The 19,624-nt window shown below is 40.2% G+C and overlaps 1 protein-coding gene across 2 annotated transcripts in view; it reads left to right on the forward strand.

Annotated features, from left to right (window-relative positions):
- Positions 1-19,624, forward strand: part of bbs9 (Bardet-Biedl syndrome 9) — a 169,688-nt gene that overhangs the window by 35,354 nt on the left and 114,710 nt on the right. For both annotated transcript variants that reach the window (XM_020615539.1, XM_020615538.1), the window contains one exon: positions 3,382-3,486. In XM_020615539.1, coding sequence (XP_020471195.1) covers positions 3,382-3,486 — 105 coding nt within the window. The remainder of the gene's footprint in view (positions 1-3,381; positions 3,487-19,624) is intronic.

A 19,624-nucleotide genomic window follows, 5' to 3' on the forward strand; every position in this document is an offset into this window, starting at 1 on the left:
TCCAGATTAGTTTTTTTTTTTCCTCCATGCTTTGGTTTGTGTATTATTTGCACATGGCAAAGAAATGACAGACACACACATGCCCCTTTCTCATCTCGTTGTGCAGTATAGATCCCCATGTCTTCCCCTCCTGACCTCTAACATGAGCTGCAAAGTGTTATAACCTGAACCCTGAGGATACAGCACCACACACACACTCATTCTTATACTTTTTTTTTATTTAGCTTTTCTCATTGCACGTCTTACAATAATTAGAATGGAACACATCTTTTTGCTCCTCTCCTTGCAGTTTTACAATGTGTGTGCTGGCAAACTAATGGATAAAGTAACTTGAAATAAGGGAAATTTTGCAAGCATCAGTCATTTCACTACAATGTAATCAGAGGCTCCAAATTATATGTAATGTTCTCTGTTGTATTCCTTTTCTTCACTTTTAGATTTGGGTTAAACTAACAGAGCTTATCTGCAGGTTTTCTTTTCTGTGTCAACAACTCAACCTTACATGTGTCCTTTAAGATTGAGTATATGAATAGCTACAGAAGGGAACTCGTAGACAAAAAGAAGGTGGAAGAGTTGGTGAAAGTGATGGGGAGTGCAGGAACAGAAGGAAAACTAGTAAATACCTAAAGGACGTTGATAAATGTTGATGATGAAGCAGAGATTTAGGTGAGAGCAGGGCACCCTCATTCTGCGTAGAAGAAATAGAGGCTAGAACCCGGGGTTGAATAAGGTGTAAGAGGAATGAAAAGATGTTAGAAAAACGGAGCGTGAGGAAAGAGCAGGAAAAAAGGGAAGAAAGAAGAAACCTGTCAAGATGTGCCTGAATATATGGTGACAGGCTGAAGGGTAAAGAAGCATAGATGGATTTAGAAAGAGAAGGAAAAAGAGAGCAGGAGGGATTAGCTTGTGTCTTCTTTGGTGTTGTTTGTTGATCTTAATGGGCCTGGGAACACTTATAGCACTTAAACCAGTCTGACCGGTTTGACCTCCAGGGCACAGAGGTTAAAAGCCTTCTGCTGACAGATGACAGGGAGAAAGCAAGCAATGACGAGAGAACGAAGGTGAAATGAAAGGAGGGCTGAAGTTAGAGGAGACGCAGTAAGGACGTAGGAGAGTGTGGATTGAGGGAGATGGATAAAGAAGATGGAGAAACAGAGAACACACAAGAGGTAGGAAGGAAAAGACTGAAGAATAGAGAAGACATGGTGGTTGGTTCCAAGAGCCTCTGACTCTACATATTGCTGACTGATTTTGGATCCTGAGGTCACCATATACACAGTACTGTGCTAATGTTTTCAGCACATGGAAAAATTCTGTAAAGTGAGGAAGTTTTCAGCTTTACACAAAGTGCACTAAACAGAATCTGTTCATAGTTTTTCAAGGTGATCTGCATGTAGCCTCTGGAGAACTTGCCACACTTCTATGGATTTAGGGTGTCTCTCAGTGGCTTCAGCCTGATCATGTGATCCCAGACTGACTCCATGATGCTGAGACCAGGGCTCTATGGGGGCCAGACCACCTGCTGCAGGACTCTGGGTTCTTCTGGGCTTTGGACAGAGTTCTTTATGACTCTGGCTGGAAGTTTGGGCTCAGTGTCAGGCTGCCGAAAGAGTTTGGGTTTGATCAGGCTCATGATGATTGATTAGATTCAAAATGTCTAAAGTGCCTAAAACCTTTGCACAAGTTTCCAAATTTAATTTAATGTTCATAAAACAGGTTTCCCCATGCCACATGCTGATTCATTTACAGCATTACTCACATGCTTATATTAACTTGCAGTTGACTTAAAATTCACATTTAATGAAGTATTTCAAATCAAATCAAATCAAATTTTATTTGTATATCACCAAATCACAACGAAAGTCACACTTTACAGCATAAGGTCTAGACCTTACTATCATCACTATTATTAAAGAGGGAAAACCCAAATTTAATTTATTGCTGATGTTCTACCATACATGTGCAAAAACTGTTCTTGAATTGAATAAAAAAATAAGATGAGCAGAAAAGTAGAATCTAAAAAGCCTTTGTTACCATGTCTAAATGAACTGCAAATGTGTGTTTGTCTTTGTACAACACAAAAAAGGTTGGTCCTCCAGTTAACGTTAGAATTGTGATAGAGCTGTGACAGACACACAGTGGACATCTGGGGTTACTGGTATTGTATATGACAAGTTTATTTCTCAACTATAAAATGTACCACTGGTGCAGATGTTTGTCACGGTGCTGTGTTAAAATATAAGGGATCCATATCAAGAGTGATTGGTAATGTCAGAAGTATTTTTGGATGTGTATACAGTCAGTATTGATGTTGGTGCAGGAAATGCAGTATCTTTTGGGCTTCACTGGTCATACAGGAGGAAAGATGGATATTTAGAGGTGTGAGAAGAAGCTGAGAGATGAAAAATACATGTAACAGGAAGGAATGGATGTTAGAGAGCGGTGGGGAGTGTGGGATAAGAAAAAGGGGGGGTGAAATTGTCAGGATGTCTGACAGTTTGTGGAGAAAGTCTATGCTTTATATTGTTTATCTTCTCTCCTGTTTGTCAGAGGGGAGGGGTCGTCAGGTCATCTTTCAGCTCCTCTCATCCATCTCTCCTCCTCCTGCTTTGTCTGTTCTCAGCTCTATAGGCCTGTCTCGTCCTTGCCTGTGTGTGTGTGTGTGTGTGTGTGTGTGTGTGTGTCCTAATGTTGTAAACAGGTCAACACAGCCTTGGAGTTGCTAATTTAACACATTTTGAAATTCACGTTACACACAGAAAACATATTTTCAGACACAATCATTAAACATACACGTTTTCCATTAAGACACACACGCACATACTTGAGGTTCAGTCACCTGTAACAGGCCGAGCTCAGGAACAGCACGCCCCATTACACCACCATGCTGCTGTGTGTGTATGTGTGTGTGACTGCATGGAGCCATTAGCTGTAATATATCCTGTCTGTATTTGATCCCTGCTTTTTTTCTCCAGTTTGTTTGCTCTTTGTCTCTCCCCCTCTGTCTCTGTTGGTTTGGGGGAGTTTGAAGGGAAATTACAAGTCATCGCCCCTTGCTCATGCTACATATAGTTTAACTGTTATGTGTGCACACTTGGACACTGTGTAAAATTGGGCTTAATGTTGTTAATTCTCTGTCCTCACCTTGCCCGGAGATGTTAAGTGTATGCATAGCTCTGTATGTATGTGTGTACATTCAGGGGTCTGGTGTTTCATGCCATGTCCAGAAATGCTGACTCTTCAGGTTTTTGTATCTGTGTACTGTTGGCCACCCTGTTTCATTGTCTTCCTTTAAAGAGAGCCAGAGTCAAACTGGAGCTTCTGTTCCAGAAGAAAACCTCAAAAGGACATTACCAGTGTAATAATATTCTGTCTCTTCAGGTGTGGGTTCCTCTACAGTTGTGGCGTTTTCAGCTTTTCTCAATGGCCGCTACCCCCCCGCTGACCTGACTGGAGATATCACAGTGTCCTACAGCTCACCAACAGGTAATCATTTCCACTTTTCATGCTCATTTCCTAATGTGTGCTAGTTTAGTGCCAATCCAAACCTTGATTTTTAACAGGATAATCACTCTGACCGATGGGTGTTCCAGAAACCGTGCTTGTTAATGGGTTTTGTGTTTAACACAGAATCCATCAGTCAAGCTTACTATAGCTCTCAGCTTGTTCGGCTGTAACACTGATGACTGTTCACTTAATGAAATGTTAAAAACAACATTTGTCTTTGTTCACAAGTGGCGTTGACATATGTCCTGATATTGAAAATTAACAGACTCTGCTCTGTTAACATAACCATAACAACACGATACATCTTGAAAACACCAAACCAAAAACAGTTAGCTTGATGTTAAATAAATTAACAGCTGAATATAGTAGCTCTGACAACACATTTATCTAAAAGTTGGATTTAGCTACAGCACCTTCTGCTTCCAGCAGCACTGACAGGTGACAGAGTGCACAGACTATTCGGACAAACAACGTAAAACTAACTTATTGCAACGGTAAGTAAAATCTCAGCAGCAGTTCCTGTTTGCTACTGAGCACCACTGACAAGTAAGGGATATCTCTAAAGGTCTGTTTGCTAAGCTACAGATTTGCTTACACAGACCACATTTCAGCCCCAGTTGAATCTTCGTCAGGTCAAAATGTCCAAAACGTTTTTTGTTTTTTTTTAATGGCTATGCTGTGTATATTTCTGTCAGTCAATCAGTACAGTATGCTGACCAGGAGCACCAAATTGTTCTGGTATTTCTTCAAGTTAATGCTTTTGTCTTGTGTCTTAGTGTTCATGAAGTGGGATTAATATGCTTTATTGCTCAAGTTAAGTTAGGTTAGGTTATGTTTTTTGTACCTGTAGGTGGATTTGTTTTGCTGCAAGATAATGTAGCCCCTGTGACCAATCTGGAGTCAGAGAGTATTCAAGTGGTATGTTGGGTCAAGGTCTAGGTTCAGGAGGAGGGGTAGTGAAAGGAGTAGGAAATCCACTTTAGAGCAGTGGTCCCCAACCCCCGGGCCGCGGTAAAATTGTCAAGCGTTGACCGGTCCGCAGTGATAAAAAGGCTGGGGACCACTGCTTTAGAGGACCCAAGTAACAACTGGAGACAATAAAAGAGTTACTGCAAGTTGTTCTGGTTATAGTTAATTATGTGGCTGTCTCTTTGCAAGTCTAGAGCTCTGAGTCAGGTCAAAAGTCTGGGTTCAAATGGAGAAAAGTGGGCTGTAGCACAGTCCTACCACACCAGTGACATCCAAGGGAAAACTGAAAAGAAGATGATGTCCCCCTTCATGGGGGGTGAAGTTCAGCTGGTGGCTCGCCATCTCCTTTGTCAAGAAGAGAATCAATCTATAAAATTTATAAATTTATAAAAAACCAGTTCTGAGCTGTTCACGTGGACTGAAACCATAACAGAGTGATATACATCTTAAACAGTTTGCTGACTGACTGTAGTTACTACAGTTAAAACTCCATTTCAGCCGTTTGTGTAGCACCTTTCACCCGACTGCTGTCTCGAACACCTTAGATGGAACTGTACAACTGGTTTTACATTAATTAGTTCTGCAAGAACAACAACAACATCTCAGAGCACTGACAGATAGTGGGAGTGTTTGGCAAACATCTAGAATGTGAAATTAGTCTTTCAATTAAGTACAAGACTTTCTATAACAGCATTAGCTTTAAGTAAAATTGTGAAGTGAGTTAAAGTCTAAACTGTAATATCACATCCAATTTCCTGCAGCTGCATACAGAGGGCTGACTGGATGCAGGGACATCTGGGCTTTGTCCAGACAAGCCCAGTTCATCCCCTTGCTCTCTCCAGGCATCTGGTTCCAGGCCCTGCAATATTTCTGGAAGATATTACCTTCCCTTGCAAAACAGTCAAACCACTCTTTATTTCAAATGTCAGAGAAAGTCTTTTTTTTTTTTTTACTTAATACTGATTTCAGCATTTGTTCAAAAAACAGTGCATACAAAAATTTCTTGCTATTGTTTCCTTTGGATTCCATTTGGTTTGGCAGGCCTCTAATGGTGGAACAGTTTCCCCTTCCCAGAAGCACGTTTAATGTGAAATGTCTGAAAATAACTAACATACTGCTGACCTGATTAGGTCCCATACATCCCTTTTTATTTGCTCATTTAGATCGACTTATACAATTGTGTGTTATGTAAATACTGTGTGTGTCTTTTAAGCCGAGAGCTGTCGAAAAAAGTTCATTGTGCTATGCATAATGACAATAAAGATTCTTGACTTGATATTGGGAAGAGTTTCTTTTTATTAAGCCTCAGTGTGATGCTAAATATAGCAGAGAATAAGGAGTCTGGAGTGTTTCAATGGGCCTTGGGTGCCAAGCAGCTGGGGGAGGGTCTGTAGGGGGCTGATTTCATGTTTTGGAGGAAGCTTGTTGGACTGGAGGTGTAATTGGGAGAGGTTTATTAAAGGATAGAGGAAAAAGAGGCATGACGGGATGGAGAAGAACAGATCTGAGGTACGCTAGGAGTTAGGTATGGGGAATGAGGCGAGCTATGCTTGGTGGAGAGGAAGAGAGGGACACAATGTACATATGCTTTGGTGTTGTGAAAGGAGCAGTTGTATTTTAGACTGAAAAGAGATACCTCAGGCTGGAGATGGGAGAGGAGCAAACCAGGGAGGACATGTTCTAATGAGTGGACTGACAAAGAAAAGGGAGAAGAGATGAAGCAATCTAAGTTGGAGTGGATACAAAAAGAAGTAGCACAGGGAAGAGCACCAGGCCCATGCACAACAGGTGGCCAAAAGTATTTAGACACCTTAATGGTAATGCTCTATCATTCTTAAATTGTGGGCATTAATCTGCTGCAATGCTGCTGCAGGGGTTTGCGCCCCTTCACTCAGAAGAATAGCAAGTTTCAGCACTAACGTGCAGCATGGCTTACAGTCCATGTTCCAGTTCATCTCAAAGGTGATGGATGGAGATGAAGTCAGGGCTCTGTACAAAACTAGGATTTGATTTGCAGGCCAAACTGGGAAAACCATTTCTTCATGCACCTGGCTTTGTTATGTTCAAACAGGAAGGGACCTTCCCAAAATATAAATGCATGCCCTAACATTAAAATTAGTTCCATAACCGTAACTAAAGACGGCTGGATGAAGCCTTCCTTTATATTTGTGCCAATTAAAAAAAAAACAAAACAAAAAAAAAAAAACAAGTGAGGTTTGACAGCTTAAGACAAAACAAAACACTGCGACATCTGGTGGCTTGTTAAACATACAGCAGCTTTTCAAGACTGGCTCTAGTTCAGTACAAGTGAGTCTACCTAGTATTATTAAACCTATAATACTTGCATTAAATGCTTGTTATTGTGCAATGTGTTACTGTAAAACAAGTGTAGTGTTGTTAAAGCCCAGTGACACTGATGCGTTTGAACTTCATGGTTCATATGTAACATTCACGTGATTTGACTGGAGAATGAGATTCATTAAATTAACCGTTACTTTCATTACCATCTTCCTCAGTTATTATCTTCTTATTCTACTAATGTGCTGTCACATACTTGATATCAAAACTTTCCAAAGTGTCAAACTGAGTGAAGCGTCTTCAGAAGTTCAAGTGACGCTTCAGAATGTGAAGACATTCTTCATTTATTACAAGCTCTAACACAATGTGCTGAAACAGTGCAGCTTCACAGAAGCAAAACAAGTTTCAGTATCATCCACCCATCTCCAGTTGGAACTGTGGTTTGGACCTGAAAAATCACCCCCATATCAAAAGCACACAGACAATGTGTCCGCACGGTTTTGGCCAAATTGTTTATATATTACAGCTGGCAGTGTGTACATACAGTTTAATGCAGAAAAGTAGCTGGAAGTGGACCAGCTGGTACTGTGTTGATACCCCACTTGTAAACCTTAGCAATAAAACCACAGCATATGTAACTGAATTTATGGAGCTGTTGCAAAGAAATATCTCCAGGAGAAACATACATGTCCTGATATGCTCACTGAAACACACTGTATGTATGTACAGTTCAGCCCAGTTTTAACATGCATTGATATCTTTTTACCCAATTATCATCCAGATCATTTTCTCACTGTGTAAGAAATAATGCATCGCGAGTTTGTTAAATGATGTTGATGTGCTGGTGAATTAAGCCTGGAAACAAATTCTGATTAAGGCTAAATTACCACACAGCATTTTCACATCATTAATTTTCACAGCCCATTAATGCTATTTTTCTGTCTCAAAGCCAACATTCTAATATTTAACTTTAATCCACTGTTTTACGCCTTCACACTGTGTGAATGCTGCCTCTATCAGTCCGAGGAGACAAACGCTGACCAACACCAAACCAAGCCAGACTAGCTGCTTTAAGCTCTCCTTTGTCCCCACCTCCATAAAACAATGAGTCTGTGCTTCACTGAATCATACGCCGATAACAACAAGTTACCTATATGTCAGTCACTAGCCGTTGTCTTGTTTGTATGGTTTCTATTTACTTATTTTATTACCTTAAATTCTTTTATCGACTATTTTATACTAGTTGGACTCGAGCGCAATATTATCTGATTGTCAAATACTGATAGAGATATCTGACATGTCCTGTGCATGAGCATAGTGTTGTGTGTATGTATGCCTGTGTGATATGAGAGAGAGATTTTACCCTGTATTAATTCATGGTAGGTTCACTAAGAGGCCACCTCTCGACTTGAGGAGTGCTCTGATCTCATTGACACTTGGAAGCTGTCCAGTACAACCACAGTCTGACCTGCTGGTCACTGAGCAGCTCCACTATGGCAGTTGGGGTGAGGGCACCACAGTGGTGCTGCTGAGCGTTTGGTAAGCACCACTGTGTCACCTGTCCCACACAGATTTCACGACTAGGGTGCAGGGATTGAATCGGTATCAGCCCAGTTTTAACATGCATTGATATCTTTTTACCCAATTATCATCCAGATCATTTTCTCACTGTGTAAGAAATAATGCATCGCGAGTTTGTTAAATGATGTTGATGTGCTGGTGAATTAAGCCTGGAAACAAATTCAAAAAAAAACAAGTGAGGTTTGACAGCTTAAGACAAAACAAAACACTGCGACATCTGGTGGCTTGTTAAACATACAGCAGCTTTTCAAGACTGGCTCTAGTTCAGTACAAGTGAGTCTACCTAGTATTATTAAACCTATAATACTTGCATTAAATGCTTGTTATGGTGCAATGTGTTACTGTAAAACAAGTGTAGTGTTGTTAAAGCCCAGTGACACTGATGCGTTTGAACTTCATGGTTCATATGTAACATTCACGTGATTTGACTGGAGAATGAGATTCATTAAATTAACCGTTACTTTCATTACCATCTTCCTCAGTTATTATCTTCTTATTCTACTAATGTGCTGTCACATACTTGATATCAAAACTTTCCAAAGTGTCAAACTGAGTGAAGCGTCTTCAGAAGTTCAAGTGACGCTTCAGAATGTGAAGACATTCTTCATTTATTACAAGCTCTAACACAATGTGCTGAAACAGTGCAGCTTCACAGAAGCAAAACAAGTTTCAGTATCATCCACCCATCTCCAGTTGGAACTGTGGTTTGGACCTGAAAAATCACCCCCATATCAAAAGCACACAGACAATGTGTCCGCACGGTTTTGGCCAAATTGTTTATATATTACAGCTGGCAGTGTGTACATACAGTTTAATGCAGAAAAGTAGCTGGAAGTGGACCAGCTGGTACTGTGTTGATACCCCACTTGTAAACCTTAGCAATAAAACCACAGCATATGTAACTGAATTTATGGAGCTGTTGCAAAGAAATATCTCCAGGAGAAACATACATGTCCTGATATGCTCACTGAAACACACTGTATGTATGTACAGTTCAGCCCAGTTTTAACATGCATTGATATCTTTTTACCCAATTATCATCCAGATCATTTTCTCAATGCATCGCGAGTTTGTTAATTGATGTTGATGTGCTGGTGCATTAAGCCTGGAAACAAATACTGATTAAGGCTAAATTACCACACAGCATTTTCACATCATTAATTTTCACAGCCCATTAATGCTATTTTTCTGTCTCAAAGCCAACATTCTAATATTTAACTTTAATCCACTGTTTTACGCCTTCACACTGTGTGAATGCTGCCTCTATCAGTCCGAGGAGACAAACGCTGACCAACACCAAACCAAGCCAGACTAGCTGCTTTAAGCTCTCCTTTGTCCCCACCTCCATAAAACAATGAGTCTGTGCTTCACTGAATCATACGCCGATAACAACAAGTTACCTATATGTCAGTCACTAGCCGTTGTCTTGTTTGTATGGTTTCTATTTACTTATTTTATTACCTTAAATTCTTTTATCGACTATTTTATACTAGTTGGACTCGAGCGCAATATTATCTGATTGTCAAATACTGATAGAGATATCTGACATGTCCTGTGCATGAGCATAGTGTTGTGTGTATGTATGCCTGTGTGATATGAGAGAGAGATTTTACCCTGTATTAATTCATGGTAGGTTCACTAAGAGGCCACCTCTCGACTTGAGGAGTGCTCTGATCTCATTCACACTTGGAAGCTGTCCAGTACAACCACAGTCTGACCTGCTGGTCACTGAGCAGCTCCACTATGGCAGTTGGGGTGAGGGCACCACAGTGGTGCTGCTGAGCGTTTGGTAAGCACCACTGTGTCACCTGTCCCACACAGATTTCACGACTAGGGTGCAGGGATTGAATCGGTAACCTTCAGGTCACAAGCTTGCTTCTCTAGATTTTAGGCCACCACTGTCCCTGTATTTATGTTGCATCTATAGCTTATCTTAACTAGTCACCTTTTCACTGTGAGCAGAACTCCCACAGCAGTATTGATGTCATTATGGAGAGCAACACATTAATCAGCAGGCAGATTTATCTTTGCAAAAGATAGAGATGTAGATGCTCAAACACATCCACTGTCAGCCACAGGAGTTGTATCTGCTCTCCACTCTGGTGGTGAACTGCTAAGTGACCGTCTTACTAGCATGTGCACAGATGAGTGTGTGTGGTTGTGACTGTGTGTTCCTGTGGTGCGAACGTCCATTAATGCCTCACCTCCTCTCAGTCTCTAAGTGCTGTCCCGGTATGGGAGGAATGCATCACTTTGTCTCTGTCTCTTTACTCTGCTCCCACTCAGGGGTGATTACGCCTTAACACTACACGCCCCACATAACACCGTCCCACCCTGTGGCTACTGTGCCCATCTTTAAACCCTACAAAGGCTTTGACATTTAAGATTACTTTTGACTTCTTAAGCCCTTCAAAGGAGGCACGACGGTGGCTGTAGTCGTTACAATCTAGAAAGAATTTCATTAGTGCACCTCTGTGATTTCTTCTAACACCCTGACAATGGGCTTTACACTAACACAGTTCAGAGGGATTAAGTTATCAAGCTGACATTTGTAGTAGATTGTTAGCTCATACACAATGAGCGTTTTCATCCAAGCAGTCAGAGATAAGTTCCAACTGTGTGGATCATTTCCATAAAACACAGCCAGCCATGATTCATTTGTTGCTAAGCCAATCTGTGTGGAAGCCCAGAGAGCTTGGCAGTCTGGAGTGTTTTCTCCTGTTCTACTGAACTTGCCAGAGTGACCAACATCTCCTTATGTTGTCTCTGCAGGCTGCAGAATTGTTATTAGGCCCTGTAAATGCAGTATCTGTTTGTAGGCCAGCTGCTGGTGTTGCTAGCTATCTCTGCCCAGCAGGTCATGTTCTCAGTCCTGTTTGTTAGGTTGCACTGCACAACAAACACTTAATAAGAGATGTGGAGAACAGTTGGGCTACTGGCCGAGGAGCAGCCTGTTCATTTTGTGAATAAGTTCAATAATAAGGAGTTAAGAAACTTTTTTTAATGAGCTGCTGCACATATGATTTAAAGCATCTACATCTACATCATGTCTCTTATTGCCCTGTGTTGTATGTGTGTTGATGCACATTAACATTTTGAAAGTTTGTGTTCTCTCAGACAGCTTTCAAGTTTTCAGTTCTGTTTTGTTGAATTTTATACTAGTTGGACTCGAGCGCAATATTATCTGATTGTCAAATACTGATAGAGATATCTGACATGTCCTGTGCATGAGCATAGTGTTGTGTGTATGTATGCCTGTGTGATATGAGAGAGAGATTTTACCCTGTATTAATTCATGGTAGGTTCACTAAGAGGCCACCTCTCGACTTGAGGAGTGCTCTGATCTCATTCACACTTGGAAGCTGTTTTTTTTCAGAGTTTTAATAGCCTCCCAAGTCGATTAGCTACAGTATGGATCCCTGGTTTGTTGATTTGGATTTCACTGAAAGTTGTCCTGATCCTTTTTGAGTGCTACTTGGGATGTGTGTTTATTTTCTCAGTGAACTGATTTTGAACAGTTCTGATACAATTCAGCAACAGTACTGATTTGCACACAGAGGTGGTTCAGAAAACATCATGGAGGGATAATTTAAAAGCTGAGATATTTCAGTTCTGAGAATGTAAAAAAGTATGAATGAATGAAACTTTATTTCAAGCTCTCATACGGGTCCATAGCTAGTAAATAAAATAAAACATTAAAAACATTTTATAAAACTACATATACATATATATATAAATTAGGTGATTGTGTAGTTAAAAATGTAGAAGAACACCTTCTCACCTTCTGACCTTTTATTTCTACCGCACCAGCAGCGGATCCAGAATTTCACTCATTTTAGTCAGTCTGGTTTCTCAGCCGTTACAGGGAGTTTAGCACAGGAAAGCCTGAATCAACAGGCCAGGAGCAGCTACCGTGTGTGAGCAGTGTGAGGGTGAGTGCTGTGACCACCTTCTGGCTCTATGCGGCGGGCCCTTTACATTCAACGGGAGCTTTCACACAACACTGTTAGTTCTTGCTTTTCTTGTCCTTCACACCCTTCCTCTTTATGTTGTAACACTTTTATTTTTTAGGTAATTTTTTTTCCTGATTCTTTTTCTTTTCTCTTTGTGATACAGAGAGATGCACATGCAGTAATATATTTTAGAATTAAATAATACATGCAGTTCTTCTAAATCTGAACATATTTTGAAGTTTCAAAGTTCTAATGTGTTAAACATTTCATCCCATTTAATGTATCTTGAGAAAAAAGTAATTTCTTAACCAGTTTTAATTAGTATAGGTAACACAGTTAATCACCAGTTGGGCCTGAAAAGCACATTCATTTACTGCAGGAGGCAGGAAATTAATCTGTATTTTGTTTGAACTAATTTAACGGGATACATATACTGTAGGTTGTCAGTGTTATTAGTAGAATAAATGTGATGGACTGGACATGAAAAGATAATTAAAATCATTAGAATATTTAATTAAAAAGCAGAAGGATGACAGGAGAGAGCACATCAAGGCAGAGTTCTTGTAGGAAAGAGAGTCTCCAGTAAGAAAGTGTGACTTTCATCAGCTTTAATAGCTCGTGAACTTTTTGACTCGGCACCTCATTGCCTTTTCACTGGACTGCAACCTGCCATCTGCTTTTCATTCACCTTCGCAGGAAATCCTCTTTGACCAATCAAATCAGACCTTAATCTGCCAGACGTCTATTGCTTCGGCCTAAAGGTTAGAGAAGCAGAAGGCTGGCAGTTTAAATCCGACAGCTGCGGGGAAAACCTGGCAGTGAGGAGCAGGAATAATCAGATCAAATCAAATCAAGTTTATTTGTACAGCACTTTAAAAGCAACAGCATTTTGACCAAAGTACTTCACAAGATAAGAAACGGATAATAAAACAGACCACTGGAAAGTATCAGAGCTCCGCAGTGTGAATCAGTAGGTCTTTAATACTGATTTAAAAACTGCCAGGTCTGTCTGTGGATAGGAGGTGCTCTCTTTTCATTAAATCAGTTCTGTTTGCAAACAGTGTTTTTTATTTTCATAGTTGCTGTTTTGTTGTTGCTTACTCTGGCAAGTTGTTGAAGGAGACAAAAGTAGATTTTAGTCGTGGCCTTCCACATTTAGTAAAATTATCATGACACTGCAAACCCCCCATAAATATCCAACATTTTCAGTGCGGTATGGCCATAACCTGCAGACTCGAGCCTTTTAGCTTGATACCTAAATATAATGAGAAAATATGTCTACAAATTTTTGTTGGACAGTTAAATGATGTGGTATCCTGTGCATGTCTGCTATGCAGTTTTGTCTCCTTAATGGCAGATGCACATGCAGTCTGGAGAAATGCTTGTGTCTAAGGAAATCAGCACAGTGCACCGCAGCTGAGCACAAACAAGGAATGATGTGTGAACCCAAACTGTCCTTTAGATCCTTTGTGTGTGGAAACGCGGTCTAATCCAGCTTTGGCCTTCCATACTATCATTTTGTGCACAGTTTTGCAGTGACTGGTCTTAGTGGGTAGTTCAGGTCTGGTCATAACTTATGCACAGATTTGTCTCTGCCAGGAGGAGCAGTTTTGGTCTGTTTGTTTATGTGCATTTCTAATGTCAGTATGTTTATCATTCAGTATCTCTGTTAAGTGTTTTATGCTTAAGTATTCTTATTTTTTTTTTTACCTTTTCTTCTTTTAATTTAGTGAGATTTTGATACTGACTATTTTATAAATGTCTTATTTCCCAGATTCTGTAAGACCAATTTTCGCACTAACCTCTCTGACAAGCAGCTGTTTAATTTTCAATGTGGCCATCTTATCATATTCATGATCATTTCACCTCAGTCAGGAGGCTACATTTCCTCTAGCGGTACTTTCCAAAGGTGAAGTATTTCCAGTACAGTTTTTATTTTGTGTATATTCTCCTGTTTGAACAGCAGAGCCCAGGTCTTCCAGTGCTGCTTTGTTACTGGGCTGAGCCGAATAAAACTAGATAAGAGGAGTGAGACATTTTACTGCAGCTCTGATCTCTCTCTGAGTTTACAGTTTTAACCTTTCACTCTTCTCTTCTTCCTCTGCAGAGCTAAATCCTAGAGGTAAGTGTTTTGTTAGTAGTGCTGGATAGAATAGAACAAGTAGAAACATACACAGACACACACTTTATTAAAAAGACAAGTTGCACTGTAATATAGATATACACATATACACACATCACACATCTGCTGTATTTTGAGAAAGATCATATTCCTGTACTCTCTTTATTCTTTATGCTCAGTCTGTCAGAGAAATGCACACATAATCAAAAGTACACTATATGCATTCCAAGACACACACACTACTGTATATACAGGAAGAGACCACTGCCTACTGTTTACAATCCTGTAATGTGATACTTGGCAAGAGTCTGTACACACACATGCACACTTGTGCACACAGACACGTATCCCTGTCATAGCGTTTGTGGTCGTCAGCCACTGTTTGTTTTAGTCCATCTAAGTTTGTGTACGTTGATACAGAATAGGATGTCCTGTAGTCAGTAGTGGGCTTAGAGGCCCTGCAGCAGTATACACATACAGTACACACTGGTACAGCAGTGTACTTGCTTTCTCCCTGTCTCAACTGTGAATTATCTTTATATGTGGCTGTTTTGCTTCAGCCAAACATGTTTTCAGGAAGCGTAAACTACCAAAGTTAGAGGTTTTTCTTCAGTGTATCAGACAGAGGAAAAACTACAACACAGCCCCTGGGACAAGTGTTAGTTGTGAATAACAGTGGAAGTGCTGTGTAGGAAGTTGTGGGTTTTAAGCCAAATAAGCACTGCAAACGAATGGGAGACCTTTTGTGCACAGTGTGCATGATGGAATCAGTCAGTACTGGCAGAAAACACATTCATCAAATAAAATGTGTGCTGTTGTGGATCTTTTATTACGATTGCCAGCAGCAGCGGGTTGCATCCAGGTATCCAGGCACAGTGCTGAGTGTAGGCCACCCGTGCTTCAGAGGCATGCAGAGTTCAGTACACAACCACTGTGGTTACACTTGTAGAACACAGGAAAGAAGCTGGAAGTGTAAACGAACATTTCTGGTCATGTCTCCGCATGTATAGGGTGAGTACAATGCGAGCCATGTTTTAAGTGTTGTTATTTAGGTCACAGAAGCACTGGATAGCAGGTCGTCGGCGGTGTGTAGATTCACATAATTGTGTCACAGAAAGCTGTTTAATAGTTCCATCAACGTGCATCAGTTGAGTCAACATGAAAATGTTCTTTAAAACCTTGTTTGTTTGACAGTGGGCTTGTTGTCCCACACCTTTGAGTGGCATTAAATACTTGAGTCTATTTATTGTATTAATTTTGGAAAGTGTTGTGTCAACACTGAATGATTTGCTGAAGTTTAGTAAAAGCCATTGGTTATTATTACAGACTAGAAATGTGAGATTACTAATATACTGTAAGGGACATGAACTGTGGTCATCATGCGTCAAGGGATAACATTTACTGTACTGTATGTCCATCAGCTGGGAGTTTCTGGCTCTGAACATGACCGTTTAAGAAAAATCACTAATGCGGAATAGCTGCACATGAGCACAATTTGTTGAAGATGTTGGACTTAACCGTCCTGCATGTTCGTTTCTGAGGAAGAGTCGAAGTCAGAACAACCTTTAAAATATTTATTACAATGTTAAAGAAAAGCAATTACAGAGCTCTGGGTTCTGTCTCTATCTGAAGCCCTGACCCTCAACAGCAAAACCGTTCAACTCGTCTTCAGGACGAGAGGGAACGCCTACCCTCCTGGAAACCCAATATCTTATACAATTTTGAAATGTGCAAAGTAAGTTGATCTGATGCCTCTCGTGCTGTTTCATTGGTCCCTCAGTCCGTCCATCCAGGTCTCTCCTGCTCCAATGTAGGAAGACGGTTTTCCTAGACAGGGAGGAAGATCTGACACTGCCTGTGTGTGTGTGTGTGTGTGTGTGTGTGTATGAAAATAGCTATTTTACCAGACAGCTGTTTCTTCTAGGCCAAAATCTGATTATAACTTTGGTATGAATCTTAGTATCTTATCAAACTCTAACTCCCCTGGCTTCAAAGCTCAGAGGGAATAATGAGCTCTTGTGGAGAAAAGGCAACAAATCGAATGGAATCCCGTGGGATGATAAGACCTTGGAAAGCTACTCAGTGCACCACACTTTTAATCTCATGGGCCTGTAATATCACACATAGTTTTTCAGTATGCGTACAGTAACTTATTTTCTCATCATGTTAGTGAACATATAATGTGGTGAATAGTAACTTCATAAACATATCTGTGACATGTAAGTATGTGAATTTATGTATTCTAAAATATAATCTTAACTATTCCTTTTCTAATATGATAGAATAGTTATGCACAAACAAATTGAACACAGGTTAAATGAACAAACGTCATGGTGTCAATCTTCTACTAAATAAGTACTTAATTCAATCAAATGTTAGAACCAACCTTAGAGTATAACTTCGTTAATAATTTTACTCAACAAAGACTATGGTGTCTGTGTGTATCACAGAGGAAATGACAGATAGACACACAAAGAATGAGCACTGAGTGAACTGTGTGCAGTATCCATCCACACACACACATTTGATACTCAGATATTGGGTCTATCACATACACTGTGTACACACACACACACACACACTCACACACATAGCTGACCTCGCTGTGGTACAAACCTGATCATGTACAGTCGTCCTCTACTCAAATAAACTCGGTGGTCGCTCTCTCTTTCGCTCTGTCTCAAACACGTGCATGCACACACACACAGACAGACACACAAATGTGCATGTACCCATAGTCCAGATAATTGGAATCAGGGACCTGTGAGGCAACAGTCCTGTGGAGGTACAGCCGCTTTAACAATTAGTAACGGTGGAGCCAGACAAAGCTTCATCTTCCACGTGACCAGTTTAGAAGGAAGGTCAGGGGTCAGATGTTACAGAATATGATGTTTCTGTGGATTCAGGTGAATCTGCACTTTTAAATTTTAAACATCCCAAACAGGAGATTGCAGAATGTAAAAGCTCAGTACAGGAAATGAATTGAATGAATAATCTGTCAGACAAGCAGGATAACTTCAGTTTATTGTAGCTGAGAAATGGTGTAAAGCCACTTGTTCATTCTTTGGCCTCAGTTTCACTGTGGGGTGAGGGTTAGAGTTTCTGAACTGAAGCATTGTCCCTGTTGTCCCTGTCCATGTGAAATCACAACAGGAACAGTTGAAGCAATTGTGTGAAATGTTTCTTTTGTGTTCACACTGTGTCCAAAAACATCCTCAGGCAACATTCATCTGTTTATCTTACAGTCATCAAGATGCAGAATAAAACGATTGTTGATGTGACTACTTTATAAATGGTATGATAAACCACTGTGCAGTATTACGATGACTGATAATTCCTTATATTCATGGTTTTTATTGCTCACACTGACCTTCCAAGATCATTTTCTTACTGGGACCTGCATAAACATTTCTACAATAAGCAGCCCTAATGTCACCAAGGACGAAAGTCCATATTTAGACTGTATAAGTCACATTTAATTTTCCCTAAAGATAGGTTCACATTTCCTTTATACATTAGAGGTACAGTCAAAGTGTGCCTATTTGGTTTCTTGGCTCCACTAAGAACCTATTGGCTTCAACCACTGGTCCCAGTTTCTATTTAAGTGTAGTTAAAGTTGTTCTAAGTATTTACTGCCTTCTGCCTTTTATCCATAAAACATTTTGTGATCCCTGATGGACCATTTTAGCACCAACTACTAATACATGTTTTTCATTCCTTTTCCACAGCCAGTGGTTTTATTCATTTCAGAATCTCATGAAATTAAACTTGAAGAGACTTGAAGCCTGCTTGAGCAGGCAGTGTAGCCTATGTCATGTCTGCTCTGATTACTGTCAGTTACTTTACAACACAGTAGTGCTTAAAAATGGTTTTCAGAAAGGTTAAGTAGAAATACTCTGGGGGATATTAACTAAACCTGTTGCAAATCTCTATCAGGTGCAGAAGATATTTCCAGTCATCTTTTATTTCATCTAGTAGTTGAAGCAAGTTTTGACACAAAAGCCTGTAAAAGTCCTTCACATTCTTGTTCAGCAAGTGATGCGATTTACAAATACCCTCTCCCTCCTCAGACATGTTCTTAACTACCAAGAGGTCTCTGATGGCTAACCGCTGCCACACTTTTAGTGGTGATAAATCAGGCACTGAGGGTATTTGTATACATTTCCATTAGCTTCTGTCACATGTTGTGCTTCTGAACTGGAACGCTTTAAAATGCATATTGCAAAACCCAATTGTGACTCCTCAGTAAATATGAATACACGCAATTTCAGTGTTGAGCACCAAAAAAGAGCTGCACAAGCTTAGTAAGTATCCCCCTTTAACTGGAATGAGGATAAAAACTTGAAAAACTCATACTGTGAGATTTCAATCTGCTGTTAGATGAGCATCATTCTTTTGCAGGAGCATTCAAGCTTTGTTCACAGCATTTAGAATGATGGTTGCACTTCTGATATTGAGTAAATATGTTGCATTGCGTAAACTCGTTGCATAGTCGCTTTGTCAGTGTGTTCGCTCTGCGTAGCCAACCCCCCGCCAGTAAAACAATATTATATCAACATAATTATAATTATACTTCTCAGAATGAGCAGTCATTGAGTCAGTCAGTGGGTGAGGAGAGAAGAAAGTGGACCACACTCTTTCTTTCTCTAAAACTTTATCCATCTTCTTTTTCTCTCCTTTACTCTCCGTGCCTTTCTGCTGTTTTCTTTGGCTTTACCTCTTCCCCTCTTCTTTCCCTGCCTCAGTTCTTGTATTCAAGCAAAATTGAATTATTCACATAATCACATAATAATTGCTTGTCTAGAATGAAAAGGTGCACAGTAGTTTCAGGTAATTATTACTATCTGTAATAAGCTGGAATGTTCCATAATTAAACTGTCCCTCCCTTCCACCCTGGCTGTCGCTCCTCATATTATTTCTCTTTTAGTCTCTCTCTCATGCTGGTTTATTTCCACTCATTTTTGGGCTTGACTCAGGTCGACTCCCTCCCCAGTCGTTAGCTCACCTCCTCTCTCCAGGTTCTCTCGCTCCATCTCTTCTTAACAACTGTTTTCCTCCATCCCTCCTTTCCCTCAGTCTGTTATTCTAGCTGAGTATATTTCTGCCAAGCTCAGCACTGCTTAAGCTCAGAACACAGTTACAGTACAACAGCTGCTCTTTACTTTCCTCTGCCTCACTTTTTTTTTCTTCTCAG

This window comes from Monopterus albus, unplaced genomic scaffold (assembly GCF_001952655.1).
Source record: "Monopterus albus unplaced genomic scaffold, M_albus_1.0 scaffold166.1, whole genome shotgun sequence".
Lineage (NCBI taxonomy): Eukaryota > Metazoa > Chordata > Actinopteri > Synbranchiformes > Synbranchidae > Monopterus > Monopterus albus.